The 24,304-nt window shown below is 35.7% G+C and overlaps 1 protein-coding gene and 1 non-coding gene across 9 annotated transcripts in view; both read left to right on the forward strand.

Moving 5' to 3' along the window:
* The window catches only part of CCDC158 (coiled-coil domain containing 158), a 73,402-nt gene that overhangs the window by 16,130 nt on the left and 32,968 nt on the right, over positions 1-24,304 (forward strand). For 7 of the 8 annotated variants that reach the window (XR_003045028.1, XM_015586109.2, XM_015586107.2 and 4 more), the window contains 11 exons: positions 3,146-3,255; positions 3,364-3,691; positions 3,994-4,070; positions 4,899-5,009; positions 5,865-5,979; positions 12,056-12,175; positions 13,898-14,095; positions 15,228-15,710; positions 19,557-19,746; positions 21,007-21,159; positions 23,559-23,671. Coding sequence is in view for 7 of the 8 variants with exons in the window: in XM_015586109.2 (XP_015441595.1) it covers positions 3,146-3,255; positions 3,364-3,691; positions 3,994-4,070; positions 4,899-5,009; positions 5,865-5,979; positions 12,056-12,175; positions 13,898-14,095; positions 15,228-15,710; positions 19,557-19,746; positions 21,007-21,159; positions 23,559-23,671 (1,998 nt within the window). In the remaining variant the exon portion in view is untranslated. The remainder of the gene's footprint in view (positions 1-3,145; positions 3,256-3,363; positions 3,692-3,993; positions 4,071-4,898; positions 5,010-5,864; positions 5,980-12,055; positions 12,176-13,897; positions 14,096-15,227; positions 15,711-19,556; positions 19,747-21,006; positions 21,160-23,558; positions 23,672-24,304) is intronic. The other variant, XM_015586110.2, reaches the window with a different exon arrangement.
* Positions 22,145-22,250, forward strand: LOC112476374. Its single transcript, XR_003045046.1, has one exon. It is a non-coding gene; the product is annotated as a U6 spliceosomal RNA (small nuclear RNA).

Consider the following 24,304-nt stretch of genomic DNA (forward strand, 5'->3'; position numbering starts at 1 on the left):
GTATACAGCATACTGATTTGACTTATGTATATTATGAAATGATTACCACAGTTAGTTTAGTCAACATCTATCATCTCATTTAGATAGAAAAGAAAAAAGAAAAAGAATAATTTTTTTCCTTATAATGAGAACTCTTAGGATTTGCCCTCTTAACAACTTTCCTGTGCACCCCATGGCAGAGTTAACTGCAGCCATCATGTTGTACATTCCATCCCTAGTTCTCATTTATCTTATAACTGGACATTTGTTCCTTTTGACCGCCTTCCTCCAGTTCCTTCTCTCCTTACCCCCTGCCTCTGGTAACCACAAATCTCATCTCTTTTTCTGTGAGTTTTTGTTTTGATTTTTTAGATTCCATATATAAGTGAGAACGTATAGTATTTGTGTTTCTCTGCCTTATGTCACTTAGCATAATGCCCTCAAGACCAAATGTCAGGATTTCCTCCTTTTTATGGCTGAATAATATTCCATTGTATATATAAACCACAACCTATTAAACTGTTCATCCGTCAATGGACAATTAGGTCGTTTCCATGTCTTGGCTATTGTAAATAACACTGCTGTGGACATGGGAATGCAGATATCTCTTTGACATAGTGTTTTCATTTCTTTTGGTTATATTGCCAGAAGTGTAGTTGCTGGGTCATATGGTAGTTCTGTTTTTCATTTTTTTGAGGAACCGCCAACTGGTTTCCATAGTGGCTCTACCAGTTTGCAATCCCACCGACAGTGAACGAGGGTTCCTTTTCTCCACGCCCTGGAGAGTGTTCCAGGAGACTCCTAGATGCATGCTAACTTAGATGCCTGCCCCTCAGGCTGATGCTTTAATATAAGCAGGTGAACTTTCTTCATTTCCAACCTGGGCATGATGGGCGGCCTCTGAGCTGGGCCCTAGGCGGTGAGCTTGGGTGCACCAGTTCTTTAGGAGCAGTTTCTCAGATGCTTCTTGTAAGTTTCTGGACTTGAGCTCAATGGTTTTCAAAGGTGGACGTTTTAGGGACTCATCTCTCAAGAGTATGTCTTAAAAGTTGAGATGCCCAATCTGGAGTTTGAACTCTTTGCTCCTCAAAGAGAAGCTTTGGGTTTTCAGTTCCCTCCCAGTGTGTGACACCATGCTGAGGGTGAGGTTTACAAAGAGACTATGTCCCAGCCTCTCCTAACCACTGTGATGTGGTATTTTTCTTATTTGCCTAATGTGTACTTGTCACTTTGCTCATTTTTTTTTTTTAAGAGGAACATTTTCCATATCTAGCTGTGTGTTCATGGGAGAAGGTGAGTTTAGGATTTTTCTACCTAGCCATCTTGAACTAGAACCTATATTCTTGTCTTTTTGATGATAGCTATTCTAACAGATGTGACGTGATATCTCATTGCGGTTTTGATTTGCTTTTCCCTAATGATTAGTGATTTTTTGCGCATCTTTTCATGTACCTATTTGCCATCGTATGTCTTCTTTGGAAAAAAAATCTCTATTCAGATACTTTGCCTATTTTTTAATTGGATTTTTTATTATTTTTGCTATTGAACTTTATGAATTCTTTGTATGGTTTGGGTATTAACCCCTTATCAGATATATGATGAGTAAATATTTTTTTCCCATTCCATAGGTTGTCTTTTCATTTTGTTCATTTCTTTTGCTATGCTCATGGTGTAATTTTAATGAAACTTGAATAGTTCAAATGTTATAATTAATGGCATTGATCAATAATTATAATTAATAATTGGTTCAGGCCTGCTGTTCGACTACCAAGATATCTGATTTTTTCTTTACAAAACAGTGGTGGGTTAGGTTTTACGATGTATATGTATACATGATAGCTAAATAGTGTATAAAAGTTATTTGCTAAAATCTTCAAGAAGACCTTATGTAGTATCAGGCTGGTTTTAGTCAGCTTTACAATGGCATGTTGGGTTCCAGTAGTCTATAGCCTGGAAGTCAAACTTACCATCTTATACAAAGGCATTTGTGATCTATTCTCTCCAAGTACATTTTAGTTTCTTCTGCTTCCTGTTCTCCATATATACCCTCCATTCCAGCAATATCAAGCTACTTGTTCTTCCCTGGATGCATCTTACTGTTCTAACCTTCATGCCTTTGCCCAGATCATTTCTTCTCCTCTACCTTGTCTGCCTGGCAAATTGTTATTTCCATCAAGACAGCTGAAGCATTTCCTTCTCTGAAGACTTTCATCTAGGCAGTTGTATGTGTATCCTCCTCCGTGCAGTTACCACCCTTTGTGCTCATGTCTGTTATAGTATTTAGTACATTTTATTATATTTATTAGCACATTGTTCTACTTCATCAGTCTGTGTGAGCATTTTTATTTTTTATTTTTTTTAAGTTTATTGGGGTAACATTAATTAATACAATTATATAATTTTTGTGAGCATTTTTAGAAAAAAAACTACAACTTTAACAAGTGCTGAAAAAAGAAATCCTGTTCTTTATAGCTATAAAATCTCAAATTTCTCTGTAATACAGGTTTTTGGAAGTGTTCTTTCATTGCTACATTTTCTATCTTTGTTTCTTTAGCTCTTTTTTTCTGGGTGTTGTCTTATTTAATCTTGGACTCTCTTATAATCTTCCTTCAGGTGTTCAGTGGTTTGACTTTTTGTTCATATTCAAGGATGAACAATAAAAAAAACTGGTGGCTACCTTTAGGGTCATTAGGTGGGCATCAACCGTCATGCTGGGAGATCCCTCAGTGCCCGATTTTAGAGATCCTTTTCAGTATCTTTGTAACAGAACACCTTGATTTTTGGATGGTGGTTGTCTGCTGCCAAATATTTTAAGTGGATTGGAGGTGGGGGTTGACTTTTCCATACAGAATTTTAACCAATTATCCTGTTCTCAGGAATAAAACTTATTCCTTTCTAGCTTGAGTCAGAATTCAGATTTGTTTTAGAAACAGTGTTTTGGTTGTGGAGAATGGATTGAAAGGGGGCAAGCTTGAGCCAGTGAGACTAGTTAAGGTATCCCAGTCATCTAAGTGAGAAATGATTATTAATTAGGCCCTGAACAATAGTGAAGGGTGAAGGAAGTTTACATAAAAATAAATTAATATAGTTTTTGGAAATTATTAGCTATAAGGCAATATGTACTTCTAATGAAGTCTAATTTGCATGGAATATTTTTTTTTTTCAGAGCAATGAATTACATGAGAAACAAAAGTTTTATTTAAGGCAGTCAGTCATTGATTTGCAAACAAAGCTTCAAGAGATGCAAATGGAGAGAGATGCCATGGCCGACATCAGGTTGGGATTTGTTACCTGAAATTACCGTAAAGCTTTACTTTTGTAGTATAAAACTACTTGTGTGAATAGGAGTTTTATCAATTTTTTTTCCTTTCATTTATTTCATAGACGAAGGGAAAGTCAGTCTCAGGAAGATTTAAGGAATCAGCTTCAAAATACAGTTCATGAGCTTGAAGCTGCCAAATGCCTTAAGGAAGACATGCTGAAAGATAGCAACACGCAGATAGAGCAGCTAAGAAAGATGATGCTGAGTCACGAGGGAGTGCTTCATGAAATCCGATCAATCCTAGTTGACTTTGAAGAAGCCTCAGGCAAGAAAATATATGAACACGACAGCATATCTACTATCCACTTCCGCAACATGGGCTCAGCTATTAGTAAAATCCTAAGAGAATTAGACACAGAGATTTCTTATCTTAAAGGGAGGATATTTCCAGTAAGTGGTGAGAACACTACTTCAATTTTGTATTAAAATTCATTAAGACAATAGTATTAGGTGTATAATTTCTAAAAGTTCTCATATTCTCTAAAATACAGAAGTTATTTATACAATGATCTCTCTTAATAAAGGGAACTAAGTTGGTTGACCTGTATAACTTCATGAGAATATAGCCAAAGTAAAAGATCTAATAAAATCCAGCGATAGAATATATTCTATTTAAATATTAATTTTATTAGCATCTTTCTAATGCTTTAGATTTCCTAGCTCCTAAATCAATGTCTCTTTTCGATAACCAGGTAGAGGATCAACTTGAAGCACTGAAATCCGAATCCCAGAACAAAATAGAATTACTTCTTCAACAACATCAAGATAGGTAGGTTTCTGACTGAGGTGTAGAAAATCACAGTCTCTAGTCTCATCAGCAGTTCCAAAATCTGAAAAGCTCTGAAACACAGAAGTTTGTTTTTTTTCATAGGTTTGTGGCAAATTCTTAAAGAAAAAAAATTATGCTGATACTTGTTAAAACAGTAGGGAAGACTTTATTCAAGACTGTTGAAATAGGAGTTTTCCTTAGAGATCGGGCTTAACTCCCTGTACAAGGACAAGGCAGGATTCATAGCAAGGAGCAGGGTGATGGGGTCATCATATGGAAAATTACAAAGGGAAACATCAAAGGTGGGGAGTTCTCACTGAACTGACTTTGCCAGATTCTATTTAGCCTAGACCTCTTATGAAGGATTGGGGTAGGGGGTCTGGAGGGAGGGACACCAAGGTTAAGGCCTAGTCTAGAAGAGAGCTCGTTTGTAGGTAAAACCTGACCTAGCTTACATTAAGCTTTTTAAGTCTTTATGATTTAGTGTGAATATTTAAAACCTGTCATTGCATTAATAATATGTTTGGCTTACAGGACACTTCTCTAGATCTCTCTGGGGGCGTCATATGATATTTAGTACTTATAGTTTATTTACCATTGTAAAATTTTTTAAAACGTTGAATTTCAAATCCTTGCTGGCCCCCAAAGTATTAGAATAAAGGACTCTGGACCTAACTTAAATACTTGTCATAAAGAGGAGTGTATTCAAAGCCAAAACAAAATGCTGAATTTGAGAGTGTTGCAGATCATTAGTTTTTAGAATAATTAATTGTCAGGCAAAATCTTCTGTATCAAATAACAGTCACCACATTTTTTTTTTATGTATAGGATTGAGCAGTTAATAAGTGAACATGAAATTGAAATAACCGGACTTACCGAGAAAGCTAGCAGTGCTCGAAGCCAAGCCAATAGTATCCAAAGTCAGCTGGAAATCATTCAGTATGTGTGTCCTAGTGATTTGAAATTGATAGTTCTTATTTTTTTTTTTTTTTAATTTTCTGCTCTAAGGTCGTTTTTAAATTGCTTAAAAATTGATTTCACAAGAAAGTAAAATTTTTCTAACATTCAAATGAATAGAAAAGATGACTTACCATATAAATACTATTATATAACCTTATCAGAGTGTTATTGCAAGAATTTGGGCTTCTTGAGGTTGGATATTTTAAATATTCTTCATATTTCAACTGATTGGCTAAAAGACACACTATGTGTGTGTATAGGTATATATGTGTATAGGTATATATAAATAAAATGTATATATATGCATATCAATAATTTTAAAGTTTGAGCATACACAAAAGTAGAAAATAGTCTAATGAACTCATATATATATATCTCAAATAGCTTTAGCAGTTACATTTTTGAGCTGAAGCTTTTAAGAAGCAATTTTGGAAAATAAAAGACTGGGGGTGCCTCCATAGTGTAGTGGTTAGCACGTCTGTTTTACATGCAGAAGATCCTGGGGTCACACCCCAGGTGGAGCCATGGACCATACCCCGGGTGCACGCCACCTCCCCCATAATGCAAGCCAGGACCCCTGGGTGCACAAAGTGAGCATGTAGCGGGGAGATCTAGTTCTTAAAAAAAAAAAAATGGGGAAATGGCAACATCCATATAGGTCGGGGTGGAAGTGGCAGGTGGGGGGGAATTAAAGAGGAGGAAAAAAAAGACTATTAGGCGAATAATGCCATATAAAATAACTAGTGGAAGTATCTAAAAACTAGAGAGCCCTTAGGCATCACACTTATTCTTAGTTTGCTATTTGCTTTTATTCTCCCTTTAAACCCTTCTTAGAGAACAAGCAAGAAACCAAAATTCAATGTACATGCGTCAGCTCAGTGAACTAGAATCCACTGTTTCTCAGCTACGTTCTGAATTAAGGGAAGCCAAAAGGATGTATGAAGACAAGGTGAGTTTAGATTTTGCTGCTCTGCTTCTAGAGACTATTGTACACAGAATCAGTTATACAGTTTTTAATAGTTTATTTGAAAATGAAGAATCAAAGTAATCATTTCAAATTAAAAGCACTTTATTAGATAGATGCCAAATAATTTTTAAATTGCTCAAATTAATTCATTTTTAGAAAAAAGATTTCTTGCGTACTTGAAGTTTTTAAAAAATAGAGAATAGGTACTTTCACAAGGCTTAGCTTTAGCAAATACTTCAGTGCCAGCTGGTTTCTTCCTACTGCTCAATACTTTAGAGGCTACCTACCTCCTCTCTTACTTCAACTTCTACTTATTAATCACTGTACAGCTAGCTAATTGAGTTAACTTTAAGATTAGTCTAAATAAAAAAAATAATTGGAAAACTAAATCTTTATCTCTCACCACGTAATTCCTCTTAAAACCAGATATTTATTAATATTTCATATTTTGTTATTTTTGTTCTCTCACTTTCCATAGCCAAAGAGAAGCTGTTCATTATCATTATCAACCATTTTTCTAGAGCTTAGGTTTTTGTTAGAGTTTTAAGCATTTATAAAAAACAGTAGAGACCCTAAAAAATAAGCAAAGAGCTACCATGCAGAGGAGGAGCTCATGTTCCTTTTTCCCTGTGAAAAGGGTGACCAAATATGTGTCTGTTTGCCTGGGAGAGTCCCATTTTACACCTGTCATCCCAGTGTCCTGTTTTGTGAATGCCACCTTTTTTCTACAAAGTGTCCCAGTTTGGAAGATAAATTCCATATATAATCATCCTACCAATAAGAGAACCTACAGTTCTATCACTTTTAGCCGGTTTCTCACACCCTAGCTTATTGAGAAGAAATAGAATATAAGGAAGCTGCCAGATTTCCTTTACAAAATTACCCAATTCTACAGAATAATATAGTATAAGAAAAAAAGCTCCATATGGGAAGAGAAAATTTAAAATTGCAGCATTTAATTCTTCCACCATTTACCCTTTACCACTGTCATCCCTGTGCTGGCCGCAGGAGGGAGCTGTTTCTCCTAGGTTCTCTAGTTCAGCCATGGAATGTGAGACCTCGAACTTAATTCCCTGTGGCATAGCTAAAATAAGAATGGAAAATTTAGACATGACTTTACTAAAGTCTAAACAATTACGGGTAACATGAAACTACATAATCTTAGTTATGAGATTTCAAATATTTTGATCACTCCACAGTAAGAAATATAGTTTACCTTATGATCTAGTACACATATACAACTGATCTAGTACACATATACAAATTTCACAAACAGTATTTACCCCATTACATATACTGCTGGCTCTTTTCTGTTCTCTTCAGATGCAGATTTGATGCTCACTAAATTGATTTCCTGATTCACTAGTGAGTTGCAGTGTGAATAACACTGCCCTACAAAATCTTGCTTCACTCTTAGCCTTAGCTTAAGTCTGTGTCAGGGTCATTTCAAACACTGCCACCTACAAGCAACCTTAAGGAACCTTAGACAGCTTAAAGGCAAAACCTAAGAAATGAAAGCCCAGAAAGAAACATTTATTCTTTTCTGATTCTCTGAGGCCTGCTTTTTGTGTTCTGGTGTCTTTTCTCAGGATGAGTTTTCTCCTGAAGACTGATAGCAGGAAAGGCCACCCCACTCTGGGCAGACCAAGCTTATACAAAAAGTCTTGATCTCACTCTGCAGGAAGGTCGTAGTTTCATTGCGGCATGGGGCGGAAGGATGCTCTATTACTCAGGTCTAGTGGAGGTAGGCACATTTGCAGAACTGAGCACTGACAATCTGACAGCAAGAGAAGAAATAAGAGAGCTATTGTATTATAGTCCAATACAATAACTGATTTTCATCATTACTCAAATCATTTTGAAAAGATTAGTCATTGTTTATTGACAAATTCAGCCTTTTGAAAAGCCATGAAGTACTAAATAATACTCAGTTCACCTGTTTGTCTTACATAATTTGAAATTTTTATTGCTTTCTGTTGTAATATTGCTTGGGAAGAATCATCCCTTCATAAGCTGTCATTCACTGTTTGCTAATTTGCAAATGTGCTGATATATAGCATCATGTTGATCAACTCTAAATTTGGGCATGGTGGGGAATTTTAACAAATACTAAAATATCTATGTAAACAATACAAAAATAGTTTTTGAGTTTTTATAAACATTTGTTTCTTTGGCATTGTAGAAGCATTAGCATGAGATGAATGACTGTAAACTTTTTGTATGAATGTTTTGAAGTCATACAAATACAAACATAATTTTATAATCATTGTCTTATTTTGCTCTAGTATAAACAGTAGATCACTGAGAATTTCGACAGTCTTAAACAGTCATCATTTAATAGAAGAGGGCATATCTGATTAATTAATCTAGGTCTCTGAGATTTATTATACAGCATATTGAACCTAATTGAGTTTGCACCTAGTTGATGGTTAACTATGCTCTCTTAGTAGTAACTCCCTTTAGTCAGGGAACACTGAGACATTATCCTGCCATGTTAATATAGATTTGAATGTATTCTGGTCTGAAAGGCGTTAATATATGGTAAAACTGAGCAAGGAAGATCAACCAAGTTATCAATAGGATTACATTTTCGGGTAATGAAAAATTCTGTTGTTATGAAATATTCTTGTTGTAGGAATTGAATATAGAATCTAAAAATGGCAGATTTTTCTATTGCTTTCATTTTCATGTACCTTGACTTTACATTACTAGTTTATTAAAACTTTAAAATCTATTTTATTTTCCACTGCTTCACTGCACATTTTAGTGTATATTGTCCAAATAACAATAAGGAAAAAAGCATCAGAGAAAATAATATATAAAAGCTGTGATTAAAAGTGAGATTTGTGGAGAAAGAAATTTATAAGGGTGTGTTATTTCACATCAACATTTTATGAGAGGCAATGTTAATTTCTCCTGAGGTCAGATTCCTTTGGAATAAAATATTTATTATTTTAAAAAATTGATGACATGACAGGTCTGAATAAAACTGTTCCAACTAAGATGCATAAATTAAGAGAAAACTAGCTTAGGAGGGCAGTATTTCTCTTCAGATTATCAAAAGTATTTTCATATTGATGAAAACAGAGATTGTGTTTCAAAAAAATTTTAGTCATAGCTTTTGTAGCTTTTAAAAAGTGTTTTACTGTAATGCTTTTTTTCTATTCTTCTCTTTCCATTTTAGGAGAACCTCCAGAATTCCCCTTTACGAATTTGGACCAGTAGAAGCTGTCACTATTGGCTCTGTAGATTTGGCTTTACTCTTAACTTTCGCTTTTTGACAACAAAAATCTCATGATCTCGATTATAAGTTGATTTTTTCCTACTTTGAAAACATTTAGAGCTGAGTTTCGTACTCAAAAAATGAGGATTTAGTAGCACTGGCGGGAGCTATATACTGTGCAGGAAGATTCTGTGCAAACCTCTTTGCATAGTTCTGCCAATGCACTTCATACTGACCTGCAGCATCCCTTATTGTCCCGTATCTGTGTCTTTTTGAGCACAGAAAATAAAAGATACAATTTGTTATGATTGGTAATATCTCTAAAATCACTGTCAGATCAGAATGAGATCCCAATACATATTTGTCCTTTGATCCAAAACAAAGTAGATTCATAAATGGTGAAAGGGAAAACCAGTGCTGCTATTTAAAAAGAAAAGAAAAAGAAAAAACCTTTACTATATCTCAGATGTCAGTATTTTATTCTGGACATTTTAAAAGGCTTTTCTTTATAGTGTTTTTTACAGCTGTTTGTATTAGCTCAGCTGCTACTTCAGTGGTTTTCCCTTTCACTCTCCATTTATCTTTTTGATTGATTGATTAATGTAAATATTTTTACTCTAAAAAGTGAAAGGTAAAAGCAGAGCTATAGCAGTTGAGTCAGTACTGACAACTACAAAACAAATGTTCCTGCAGGGGACTGGAGGAACTTCTGATACTTAGACGGAAAGACAAGACTTGGCTCTTTTCTTTTTCTTTTCTTTTTTCCTTTATCTTTCTTCTTTTTTTTTTCTCTTTAATTTTGGTCACATAGATTTTACCATCGAGATTCATATTATCAAATGATCATCCAGAATTTTTTAAACATGAAAACAGACATAAAATAGCAAGTCTTAATTTAAGCTTTTAAAGCACATATACAAATGCTTTTCTTAATGATGGAAATGGTTTTATTCCAGTCTGGGAGTAGAAAATGTTTTAGTCATACGAGTAACTTTTCTAATTGAAAGTGTTCTTGTTAAATTTAGAGCTCAAAATATGGTTTCTTTGATCATATTTTGTTTCCAAAGACAGGTAGAAAATATAGACTTTCAGCTTTGTTAATTTTGTTCTTCTGTGAAAAAGTATTAGAAGCAGAATTGAAAGGAATTTGAAAGATCATTGAGAATACTCGTCAAATTATAGAGGAAAAAAACTGAGACTGAGGTATATGACAGAACCTGGATTAGAACCTAAGCTGTTTGACTCTTAGCCTCTTTGATCACATCTGTCTACCCAAAGTACAAGTTTATGGGTTTTTCCCTAAGTATTACTAATGTCTTTACTATATGCTGACTTAGTCTTTCCCAAAAATAGAGCTGAAGAGATTATAGCAATTGATATTATTCATTCATTTTCCTTAGGAAGCTACTTGTGCTACAGAGGTTGTGTTGTTTTTTTTTCCTATATATGCCCCCTAAGGAGCACAACAGTGAAAGTTCTTCTTTATAGGATTATTAGAATCTATGAATACATTTTTATCGGTAATCCAATGATTTATGTATATCTAATTACTGTGAAATACTTTTTCTATGGATAACATACAAAGTGAAAACAAAGTCAGTTTAAAAATATAACCAGTGTGAATATTAAAGTTTATATTTCAATCCCTGTAGGCTGTGATACTGCTCTGTAGGTAAATGTGAAACTGACAGTCCTATATTAGTACTTTTTTAAGTCATATATGTATATGTAGATAAAGAGGTATGTAACTTCTATGTATTCATACTTATTTATCAGAGATAATTGCATGTTTGTGTAAAGAATATGATTAATAAGTATGTATAGGATTAATAAATGAAGATCTTAAATGAATCTAGTCCAAGTAAAAATAATCAAGAGAACATCTTGCTCATATGCTCTCTAAGAAGGTTTAATCATAGTTTATCATCCAAACTAAAGAATAAGTTTTATTCATAGAAATTTTGGAAGCCTGTTGAATAGATGCCTTAGAAGAAGGAATATGTAGCATTAGAGCAGATGTGAAAGATTTCTTATTACTGGAAAGTGGATACCAGATATCACTACATAACACTAAGTATCAACATGTTCTCATTAGTTTAATATCTCAGTATCTAAATTATGAATTTGTGTAGTTCAGCTAAAATCTAAACCCAGAGTCTTCATTGTCTGAGATCTTAACCTCAGACTACACTGCACCTACAAGTTAAGAACTGTAGGAATGCTGTTAACAGAGATGGGCCTTTTGGCACATGTCATAGAAATGCAGTCACACAGATCAAACAGCTGTGCTGTTTGTGAGAGAAGAATAGTTAAAGAAAATTAGGATTAGAATATATAATATGTGTATAAATATATTAATATATTTAATACACATAAAGTCATTCATCTTTTTAAAATATCGACTTATAATAATGACAATAACTACAAACTTATTACCATTCTTTTATATTAAAGGGTTATATTATTGAAACTGATATTCTAAAAAAAAATAATTCATCTAAGTATAAAACAGTTAATTTGTGTAGGCTCTAAGGAATGTATATATGGCACATCAAGCCTCCTTAAATACCAAATTATAGAATATATGTTCAGAGAAGATAAATCTTGAATAGTGTAAAAATGAGAGAGATGTATTACAGACAATGCCCAAATTTAACAGTACCAAATATTTAATTTGGCTAAGTTCTGTATACCTCGTAAGTTTAGAAAACTGCAAAACACATCACAATAAAGTTTTATTTTTGCCCTCAAAATAATATTGTTTTCCAAAGGCTATATTTACTTTATAGGACCCATTGACATAGTCAGACAGTTTGATTTGTGCTCTCTTTTTAGATAGAAGAGCTGGAGAAGCAGTTAGTCCTTGCCAACTCGGAGCTAACTGAAGCACGGACAGAACGTGATCAGTTCAGTCAGGAATCTGGAAATTTGGATGATCAACTTCAAAAGCTGTTGGTAAGATTATGTTCTAAAATTTGAATGACATTAATTCTGAGAAGTTTTTCACCAAAATATTTCACAAAAATAGTTTTGTTTATAAAATTATAAGTTTTACAAAATATTTGTGCATACGTACACAGTAGAATATCCTAGACATTCTACATTCTATACTTTACTTTTTATTTTCTTAAGCAAAACTGTTATGGCTTAAAAGTTAGGTGAAGCCGATCTTCAGAGCCATAGTCTTTCAATTAGATACTGTATTCCACTAAATTGAAGTAGTGCTGAGTGTTCATTCCAAAGCAAAATAACATTGGAAATACATAGAAATTAAGTGTATAGAAAATCCGAATAGAAGTTTAGGTAAAATTTTTTTGAATAGAGAAAAGGAACAGGATTCTTATCATCATGAACTCTGCCCTCTGTTAGAGGTACTACAGGCTGAGAACTTTAGGAAAATGAAATGTTCAGTGCCTCTTTGTGTGACATTACTGCTGTGGTAGAATAAATTTCTCTCACTACCAAACCCCATTCTAGAGCATAGTGCCCTCTACTGGTAGCGCCATCCTTAGGCTGACAAAGGTCTTGAGGCGCATGCATTACAGATAGAGCTGGCAATTGTGTGAAAGCTCCAAACCTGGGGATAATCCTTCACTTCATTCCCTCCTATTGCGTGTTTCCTAATGGATTATTACCACCACTACCCTTTTGTCCAAGCCTCTCATTGCGCATGGAGCATGGCAACGTCACCTCACTAGGGTTTCACACCCTAGGCCATACGTACTGCCCCTCTTCATTCCAGCCCATAAGTGTGGCCATGTTCATCTTTCTAAAATATAGCTGTGATTGCATCACTCTTCGACTCAAAAATGACTTTCCCCATAAAGTCAGAACACCCTAACTTTCAAGACTGTTCATGATTCGACCCCAGCTTATCTTTCCAGTCCTTTCTCTACATAAACCCAGTGCTCAAAGCAAACCACATGTGCCCCTTTCCAGTGCCTTCTTCCTAATCTCTGCATCTCCGAGCTATTCTCAGGGTCCAACACAAATGTCTTCTTGAAGCATTTTGGTCTCCTTAATGATTTCTCTCTGCTGTTCTTTAGCTCTGTCTGTTTAGTGAAAAACCACTTTCAATTATTTGTGTCTGTGTCTTGTCCTCGCTTTGGGTAATAAGTCCTTTGAGGACCTATCTGTTTCTCGGTCAAGTTTTTGCTGACAATAAATACAGTATGTATTTTGTTTAATGACTGAAAAGGGAGGTAAATCTCATCATAGCCCAGCTGCTACTCCAATCCCAGTACTGGCTACTATTCTGCATTTCTGAAGCAGTAATCTAAATTTTTTGGTGAAAAACTTCTCAGAATTAATGTTCCTTCAGCCTTTTGAGCATTTCTTTATTACAAGGATACACTTGATGTGAAACATTACATCTTTGTTAGAAAATTCAAAATTTAAAACAAGATGACTTTTAAAATCTACTATATTTCCTTTTCATTACATATTATTTCAGATCTAGTCCACTGAGATTTACTTGTAATGCTAGAAATTACAGGTAAGCAAATGTTAACTTATTATTCTTGGAAATAATTGTTTTTAATCAAGCCATTAAAAAAGAATCAAATTCCAATATCAAAGCCTCAAATCACATAAAAACTTTAAAGATGGTATAAGGAAAATAAAGTTTTGATTTAATTATTTAGTACTAGGGAGGAAAACATAACTCACTTCTTGTAGGCTGATCTACATAAAAGAGAGAAGGAGCTGAATCTGGAGAAGGAGCAGAATAAGCGTCTTTGGGACCGGGACACTGGCAACAGCATCACCATTGACCACCTGCGGCGGGAGCTCGACGACAGGAACATGGAGGTGCAGCGCCTGGAAGCCCTCCTCAAGGCCATGAAGAGCGAGTGCCAGGGCCAGATGGAGCGGCAGGTCAGGCAGGACACGGGACGGCTTCTTGAAGGGGGCGATGTGTTTTACGTCTTATTGGTAGAATGTTTTTTAAAAAACATGTATAGGCCTAAAATAGCATTTAAGTAGAGCTGTGGATTCTCTGAGAAAATTATAAAAACCTGTTATTTATTTCTATATTTTTGACCACTTATTAAATTAAAAATGCTAAGCTTTATCTCATTTTTGTACATGATTGAGTAATGAAATTCCCATCTAAGTGCCTTTTCGTTTTCACCTAGAAATTGTTAACCTAACAATTGCTTATTTTAGAAAAGCATCAAACCATAAGGAGATCTGAGGAACAGCAGGGTTGAAGGTTTCCAAAACATGTTTCTTTGGTTTTGTTTTTGTTTTTCCCAAAAAAGGATTGAGACTGATCTATACACAGGATGGCTGCATTCCACTGCAGTGCACCATTGGTGAAATGTGGAGTGTTCTATTAGTAGCAGTGTGCCTTCGGCACTGGAAGGACATGGTTCCATTGCCATTTATTGCCACAGAGACATAAAAAGCATCCTGCAAAAGAGTAAGCCTCCCAAATGTGAAAGCAAACCAAGGGAACCAGTCTTGGCTTAGACCCAGGCAAAGCCATTTTTCTATTCTCTGGCTTGACCTGGAAAGGAAGAAAGATGAAAGGAGCGATTGCAAGTTACAGTCTTACTCTTTTGCTGACAAGGACCAGAGGATGTGAATACATGTTGGATAAAAGCCATTATTCACTTTTCCCTAAGAGGTAGAATTAAGAAGCAGATTGGAGGGAAATAGAAAGGGCAATTACCTTTAATCCTACCACATGTCCCCCTATTGCCAGTGTTAACCTCATTTAAATTGGTACAGAAAACATCCTCAGAGGAATCTTCCTAAGGTCCCCATACTAGAACAACATTTTGGCGAAGCATTATTATTTAATTAAGGCCTCTCCACCTTGGTCTAATTAACGCATATCAGTCTATGGTCTATATGGAGTGCCGACAGTAAAACGATTTGAGTTAGTCTAAATAGATATTGTCCGATGAATGATTTCGTGTTTTTGAACTAACTTGTTCTATCTCTGGAGGTTGCCTTACATATCTTCCCAAATCCATGAAATTCTTTTTCCTGTAACAATCAGATGGCTGCAATTCAGGGAAAGAATGAAAGCCTGGAAAAAGTGTCCTCCTTGACTGCTCAGCTTGAGTCCACCAAAGAGATGCTCCGCAAAGTAGTGGAAGAGTTGACAGCCAAGAAAATGACCCTGGAGAGCTCAGAGAGGACTGTATCAGACCTGACAGCTTCCCTTCAGGAAAAAGAGAGAGCCATCGAGGCCACCAATGCAGAGATTACAAAGCTCCGCTCCCGGGTAGACTTGAAATTGCAGGAGCTGCAGCACTTGAAAAATGAAGGGGATCACCTCAGAAACGTGCAGACAGAATGTGAGGCCCTCAAGCTACAGATGGCCGAAAAGGACAAGGTGATCGAGATCTTGCGACAACAGATTGAAAACATGACGCAGTTGGTGGGCCAGCACGGACGAACTGCTGGTGCTATGCAAGTAGAAAAAGCCCAACTTGAGAAAGAGATTAATGATAGGAGACTGGAGCTACAGGAATTTAAGGTCTGTAGAGTTTTTTGTTGGTTTAGCTTCTGAAATATCTTTTCCCAATAAATATGACCTAATTTATTGAAAAAAGGGTGCTATAAAGAGGATCTGTAGACACTCTGAAATTGTTTGAAAGTATGTGTGTCTATGTGCATATGTATGGTTTTGTGAGAAAGAATCCATACTTTATTAAATTCCAAAAGGACTACCAATACAAAAGAGAAAAAAAAAATCAGAAAATATGCAGCTTCTTCATGAAGTCTTTCCTGATCCCATAATTTGGGGTATTTTCTCCCTCTTCAGACAGACCTAAATTTGAACTTGATCTCCACCATTTAGTAACTGAAAAACACTGGACTATCAGCTGAGTCTTGGCTTCTTTATCTGGGGGGTGAGGGGCGGGGACGGGGGGAAAGGAAACCCACACACAAAACCAGAAAACAAAACAAAACAAAACAAACCCCAACAACCTTACTGAGTTACTCGAGGCTTAAATGAGAAATTAAATATTAAGAACTTAACTGTAGAAGATGTTTAGAAAATATTAGCTCTCTGTGTAATATGCCCATTCCCCTCTCTATCTAAACCTTCTCTCACTATTTGTACCTGTTACAACCTGGATCACATTGTGTATCGCACTGTGTGTGTGTTTAAATAGCAGTGTCTCCTCTTCCTCATGAGACTATAGTCTTCTTCAAGCAGAGTACACATCTTATTCATTTTTGTACCTCTGCTGCGCCTTTCACCCAGCAGATGCTCAGTAAATATTTATCATAATTTAAAACTATTGAGTGAATTTTTAAAAATTTGATTCTCGTTATAACACCTGTATCTCTGCATTGGTGACTAATAGGAGACAAATCACATGCAATTTAGTTTATTTCTTTTAGAGTTATTGAGATACAATTGACATATAACACTGTATAAGTTTTAAAGTGTACATCATTATGACTTGACTTACATATATTGTGCAATGATTACCACAATGAGTTTAGTTAACATCCATCTTCTTATACAGCTAAAAAAAAACAATTTGTTGTTCTGATGAGAACTTTTAGGATGTATTCTCTTAGTAGCTTTCAAATACGCCATTTGGCACTGTTAATTATAGATAGTCATATTGTACATTACATCCCCAGTACTTATTTATAACTGGAAGTTTGTACCTTTTGACCACTTTCACCCAAATTCTCCCCTACCTACATCCCCTGCCTCTGGTAACCACAAATGTCAAAAAATGTTAGATGACCTGAGTTTCCTCATTCTAAAAATAGGGCCAACGATAGATTATTACCTATATTATGGAGATAAACAAGTTTATTGCATAAAGAACTACAATTTTCTAGTGCTTAAGTTTTTACTTGATTCTATCATAAGAATATTCTTTTTAATGGCCAAACTCACTATGAAAGAGACTTTTAAAGGCTTCCCAATGGCCAACCCTTGCAATGAAACTTTAGGTTTGCAGAACGTATTACAGGAAAAAAGATGATTGTTCCACCTTCTTGTTAAAGAAGAGATGGATTTTTTAAATATCGTTAAGAGTATAAACAAATGAAAGAATCCTTTTGAGTCTTACACTCTAAAATTTACATCAATTTTATCTTCAAAAAAACCTCACGAGGTAGATACATTATTATCCCGTTTCACAGATGAGGAAACGGAGACACGGAGACATTAAATAACTTGCCTGTGAGCAGCACTACATTGGGATTTGATCCTAAGCAGTGTGAGTAAATGTTACAGCCATACCTTAGAGATATTGCGGGTTTGGTTCCAGACCACCACAAAAAAGCGAGTATCGCTGTGAAGCAAGTTGTAAACTTTTGGCTGGTGGAGAGTCTTGCCTTCCATTTGTAAAAAAAACCACAACATCTGTGAAGTGCAGTTAAGCGGAGTGCATTGAAGTGAGCTATGCCTGTACAGTGCAGTGGTCCTCAATCACCTGAGAACCAGAAGTTCTTCATCACCAGTACTGAGAACCAGAATCAACTGGAAGGCTTGTTAAAAAACAGACTGCTGGACCCCACCCCCAGAGTTTCTGACTCAGTAGGTCTGGGATGGGGCCTGACACTGTTTCTAAAGAAATTTCCACATAATGCTGGTCTAGAGAGCACGTCAGGTTCTAGTGGTAGAGTACCTCAGAGCAGTTAGGAGTACTGTGACTAGAGTGGCCCATGAAGGCTTCACAGAGACACGGGAAATCAAAATGGGTAAAAACTAGGCAAAGAGGAAGAAAAAAGTGGCGTTCCTAGCATGGGAAAAAAGCTCAGTCTATACTTTAATCCCAGAGATAGTGTGGGACCCCTTAAAGGTTTTGGTAAAAAAGAAGGAGGTGACATGAAAAGGGCAATGTTGGGAGTAGACTAATCTAGTGGAGCTTGGTAAAGAATGCACAGTTGTATCGGAGAGGGTAGAAACTAATTTTCAGTTCCAAAATATGGAACTGGAGGAGCAGAACTTTAGGGAAATGTTTCCTGGCTGAAAAGAGCTTCACACAGATGCAAAGAATAAAAATTAAGAACTTGAACTTCAATGCCACATTCACTTCCCTCCACAATGCAGTGAGGAAGAAAGGAAGGGAGTCCTAGCCCTAGACGATATGGTTTCTCTGACCTGCTTAGGCCGGTTCCTGCACACATCGACAGCAGAGAAGCAGGGTGAACTTTCTTTCAATAATGCAGGTCCTCAAAGCCAAATTCTTCCTTACAAGACTAAGAAAGGACTGAGTATACATCAGCTGTTCCCAGGAGGTGGGACAGGAGTAGCACATACCCAGTACGTGCTGTGATTACTCAGGCTCTTCCCAGGGGAAGGCCTCCCACTCCCTGACCCTGTGAGGCCAGCTATAGTGTGACAACCACCAGGAGTGTGGCTAGGCAAGCAGGGTCACATAGCCTTGTTGAGGGCCTTTACTGTCCAAGCCATCACAGGTGGGCAGTGAGACAAGCCTACAACTCTCCACTGATTCTTTTTGAAACAGTTAAAAATTTGTCACCTGTTTACATTTCAAATATCACATTGGTCTGTACATTTAAACTTATACAGTCAAACTGCTAGGACAGGCATACCACAGAAATATTGCGGATTCAGTTCCAGACCACTGCCGTAAAGTGAAGTTCGCAATAAAGCAAGAGTCGTGATCTTTACGCTGGTGGAGGGTCTTGCCTTCAGTTTTTAAAAAACGCAACTTCTGTGAAGCACAATAAAGTGACGTGCAATAAAATGAGGTATGCCTGTATTATATTTAAGGCAAACGGGCCTTAATTTGAGGGGGCAGTCTGATAACCAAAATAGTTTGTTTTCAAATGCATTTGCTTAGAACAATCTAAGCTGGTTCCACTAGAAATATGTCAACCACGTTTATAATTTTAAATTTCCTGGTAGACACATAAAAAGAAACATAAAATTAATGACATATTTTTATTTAACTCAGTATATCCAAAATATAGTGACATTTTAATATTGCGATCAGTATAAGAAATTGAGATATTTTACATTTTGAAAAATATTAAGTCTTTGAAATCTGGTATATTTTACGCTTATAGCATATCCCCACTTAGACTAGCCACATTTCAAGAACTCAGTAGTCACATGTGGATAGTGGCATGACTACATGCTAAATTGACATCTAGGGTTAAAAGATAGGTAGGATATTCCTTTTGTTTTCCCATTTACTCTATAGATGCTTTATAATAAAATACAAATTTAATATCCTGGGAAATAGTGAAAAGACATTTATATAGATATAGATTCAGATATATAGATAGAGATAGGATATTAAGACAACATCAGTTATAACTATACATGTACATATTTTTTATTTCTTATTCTGTCTTTTGTATTTATCCTTATATTTAGATTTTAAAAGATAAAAAAGATGCAAAGATACGAGAGCTTGAGGCCAGAGTGAGTGACCTGGAGCTGGAAAAGGTGAAGCTGGTGAATGCAGGCTCTGAGCGGCTCCGTGCAGTGAAGGACATCAAACAAGAGAGAGATCAATTGTTAAATGAGGTGAAAACTGGTAGGAATGAGTTAAACAGTCTTACAGGTATGCTATTTCAGTTCAAATTCTACTAAAAAAAAAATAATAATAAAAATAGTCATATCAGTGAGGTTCAGTGTGGAATACTAGGATTATTGCAAAAGGATTATTGCAATGGTTCCTCGTCCCACATTACAAATAGAAATTAATTATGCTGTCCCAATGGAGATATTTTATCCCCTGAAATCCTGATACTTCGACCTGAAGAGCTTACATGTCTTGTACTTATTAACTGTTAGTTTTAGTCAGCCCTCAGAGTCCATGAGATAATTTACTGAGTTTCTAAGAGAAGGGTGAGGGAAGTGGAAATCTTGAGTCCTTTGAGTCGAATACCTTGGTTAGAGGTTTAATGATGAAGCAACATGTGTAAACAGACTTATGCAAATTTCTTGAAAGGGAAAATCCAAGTCCTTAAATTTAATTATGAAACGCTTCTTGTTCATCATTAGTATGGCACAGGTATCATTTGCTTCACACACACCACACAAACACATCACACACACACAAAGTCAGTGGTTCCTGAGCATTTACTACCACATACGGTGATAGGCCCTAGAAACACCACAGTGAGACTCCCAGCTAGTTGGGAACCTGACTATACAGAAAGGGATGCAGTACAGTGGACATGTACTCGGTGCAGATGTAGGTGAGGGAAGAGAATCAGCCTCTTACAGGAGGTGACATCTGTACTAGGCTTGAAGGAGGACAGGGAAAAGAGGTGGAAGAGCAGTCCAGGCTGAGAGAACATTACGGGCAAAACCATAAAGAATGAAATAACGTAATGTGACTTCAGAAGTATTAGTTGGAGTAAAAGTGCAAAGGAATGAGGACTAAGAAATGAAACAGAATAGATAGGCAGAGCCAGACAATGTGGAACCAGCAAAAGAGACTAAGTAAGAGATTGTCGACATCAAATTTACATTTTAGAAGGATAGTTTCAGCAGGTAAATAGAGAAAGGCAAGACTAAAGGGATAGAGGCCAGCCAGTTAAAGAGAATTTTGCAGGGACATAGGGAAATGTCATAAAAACTTGAACTAGGGCAGTGGCAGTGAGAATGAAAGGAAAAGGAAGAATTAAGAATATGTTTTGGAGATTGAATCAACAGAAGTATGTACATACATCTAATTTCTGTAACAAATGATAATGTAACTATATGAAGTTCCTTCCAACTCTAAAATTCTGTCATGTTAATTACAAACAAAATATACTTTATAACAATGGGATAGAAAAAGTAACCATTTATTATTGATTATCACATTGTACAGAAGACTATGAGGTCTTAAAGAGGAATTTTCGAAACAAAAGTGAAGAAATGGAAACTACTACAAATAAGCTGAAAATGCAATTAAAATCTGCACAGTCTGAGCTAGAACAAACAAGAAATACGTTAAAGTCAATGGAAGGATCTGATGGTCATGGTATGCTTTATTAGATTTTTTTCTTCTGTTTTTAACTCTGTTGGTCTAGATTTATTATAGCATAAACCTAGATACATTGCCTGCAACGCCTTTACAGTGTCACCTGATATGGAAGATATATAGTAATAAATATCAGTGATGGGTTTTGTATAGCAGTAGTCCTATTCAGTTTGTTTTAGGAAAGTTGCCATTTGCTTAATTTAATCCCTCAGTATTTGAATCTTTCTTTTTTCTATAGGCATTTCAATAAGTTCTAACAGGTTTCAATGTCTGTAAATGCCAATTAGTTATTTTTAAGAAAGTGTTATAAATACAAATTACCGATAATTTTCATTCAACCTCTTATTTTTCATGTTCATTATCTACATAACATGTTGTACATAAACTTGTACATAAACTTGTACAACATGCGGATTGGGGGCAACCAGCGCTGAGAAGTCGAATATCCACATGTAACTTTTGACTCTCCCAGAACCTAACTACTAACAGCCTACTGTTGACCGGAATGTTACCGATAACATCAAGTCAATTAACACTTATTTTGTATGTTATATGTGTTATACACAGTATCCTAATAATGAAGTAAGCTAGAATAAAGGAAATTTTAGTAAGAAAATTTTAAGGAAGAGAAAATACATTTATAGTATTTATTGAAAAAAATCCATGTACAAGTGGACCCACTCAGTTCAAACCCATGTTTTTTCAAGGGTCAATGTACATCTGTGGCTAATTGTCAGTTCGTGATTACTTCTCTGTGACAAAAATGGGAAGGAGCCCTGGGAATTGAACTGCCAGGATAGGGGATCCCTTTCACTACTTAGATCCTTTTTACCTCGCTGCCCATATTAATTCAGAGAGAGAAGGTTATTCGCCGTTTCATATTATTCATATCATTGTTTGGCTGTATTAGCTGACTTTAAAAATAAATATTAAGTCAACATTTTTATATTTCTCAATGTATTTTAATTTCAAAAGATTTATTTTTGTGCTCGCTTCAACAATACATATACCCAAACTGGAACAACACAGAGAAGATTATTATGGCCCCACACAAAGATGGCATGCAGATTTTTGAAGCAGTCCATATTTTGTGCAATTCTCTGAGGTTTAGCTCTTCCTTTGCTGGTTAACACCAAGAAAATAGTGGGGTTTGGCGAGGTCACTCAGGAGACCTGTTTAAGATTTGTCTCCTCCTTCCCCCTCCACTAGACAGATTCCCTTCCTTGGTTCCCGCCACGCATCTCCACAACCGCCCCAATCATATTACAGTTATTAAATTAACTAAGTAATCCTGTATCTACATTCAAATGCTTATTTTTATCGATTAAAATCATCTTAAAATAAAAAAAGATTTATTTAATAAAATCACCTTTGCAGGACAACCATGATTCTCTTAATCCGACCAGAATTCTTCAGAGTGGTCAGCAAATGATATCAGAATTTTGATCTATTAATATATCAATGTACTGTGCCTGTATTAACCCTGTTTTTGACAGTTTAGCTGTAGGAATTATATTTTGTTAACAAAAAATCAGACCTTTCCTTCTCTCTGATAGTTTGTTTTTAAAGAACGGTACATTTTCTTTTTCATTTTTAACCTCTAAGCTGTAACTAGACCTGACTCAAAGCAGTGGCATTTTCAAATCTCTTTCCTCAGCTGACATACAGTCTCCGACTTTGAATTTCCAAGCAAGGATGAGCTTCATATACTTTTTCAATAGCCCGCCATGTCTTAAGTATTCAGTGCCTACTACCTGTCTAGAACATTCTCATCCTGTCACCAGTTTTACTAAAATAATCATGTATATGCTTATGCTGCCGATTTAACTATTGAAACAGTAGTAGATTCCCAGCACATGACAATAACCGTGAGAATGAATAAAAATGGAATGGTTTATGATATCACTGGAATCTTTCAAAAGATCACTAATAGTAGGTGCTTTGTGTGCTATTTTAAATATGAGTTTCTAGAAAAATTATTTTAGTAAAATATATGTATTATTCATTATTATGACTATTTTTATGTATATATTTCCTATGAGTATGAATTTGGTCTGTATTATTTACCATACCATATCAGAGATATGATAGATTACAGTGGTCAGTGAAATTAATTCTTGTAGCAAGGAAACCACAATATCACAAATACACACACACACACACATACACACGTTTCTCAGCTCAAAATCTCTGAGTAATTGCTGAAATTTCGTGAAAAATTTAAAATCCAGATATTGTGAAATATGAAGACCTTTTTCTGTGATCATTACTTTAAAATTGTTCATGTGCCTTGGAGAATTTTGTCACCTCATAATTTTTAACCATCAAATTATAGTAATGTCTCAAAATTTATTAACTCTAAAAACGAAGGCGCAGTTTACTTCTTTTTTTTTTTCCAGCTATGAAAGTGGCAATGGGGATGCAAAAGCAAATCACAGCTAAAAGAGGTCAGATAGACGCCCTTCAGAGCAAGATACAATTTTTGGAAGAGGCAATGACAAATGCAAATAAGGTGAGTTCTTGTCCTCAGGGTGGAGGAAGCCAATATGTCCACTCGTTAATACACCACAAAACAGAATGAGACATACCAGAGATTTTTTTTAAAAGTATAGTGGAAAAATGAGAAGAGGTGATTTCTGATTGAGAAAATGAGGAAAAGGTTCCTGAAGAAATGTTTGAGCAGAATCTTGAAATAGTTAAATGCAGGAAATGGGAGAAAAGGAAATTCCTGATAGAGACAGGGAGTGATTATAAACAAAGCACAGTTTCGCTATATTACAATACATGTGTTCCTAAATTCACTGTGCTCTGCAAAATTGTGCAGTAAAAACTGACAGCCTATGGAACAATGGGTCAGGAGCACCACACTAACAAATTTCATGACAAAAAAATAGGAACCTAATGAAAATGGTAGCACAGTTTTACACATGTTCTATGGTTAATTATACTACGATAACTCTGGCCCTTTATCTTAAAAAAGACCTAAAGTTTGCTTGTGGAAGTGTGCATTGAAAGGTTGCAGCTTGTGAGTTATTATGAAGGGGTAGAAGGCGGGTTTTTCTGAAACACCAGATGTGCTTGGATGTGGCTCATAATACAAAGTCAGCCGTGGTAGCTGACAGTCGTTTGACGAGTGGATGTATGC

Source organism: Pteropus alecto, unplaced genomic scaffold (assembly GCF_000325575.1).
Source record: "Pteropus alecto unplaced genomic scaffold, ASM32557v1 scaffold161, whole genome shotgun sequence".
Lineage (NCBI taxonomy): Eukaryota > Metazoa > Chordata > Mammalia > Chiroptera > Pteropodidae > Pteropus > Pteropus alecto.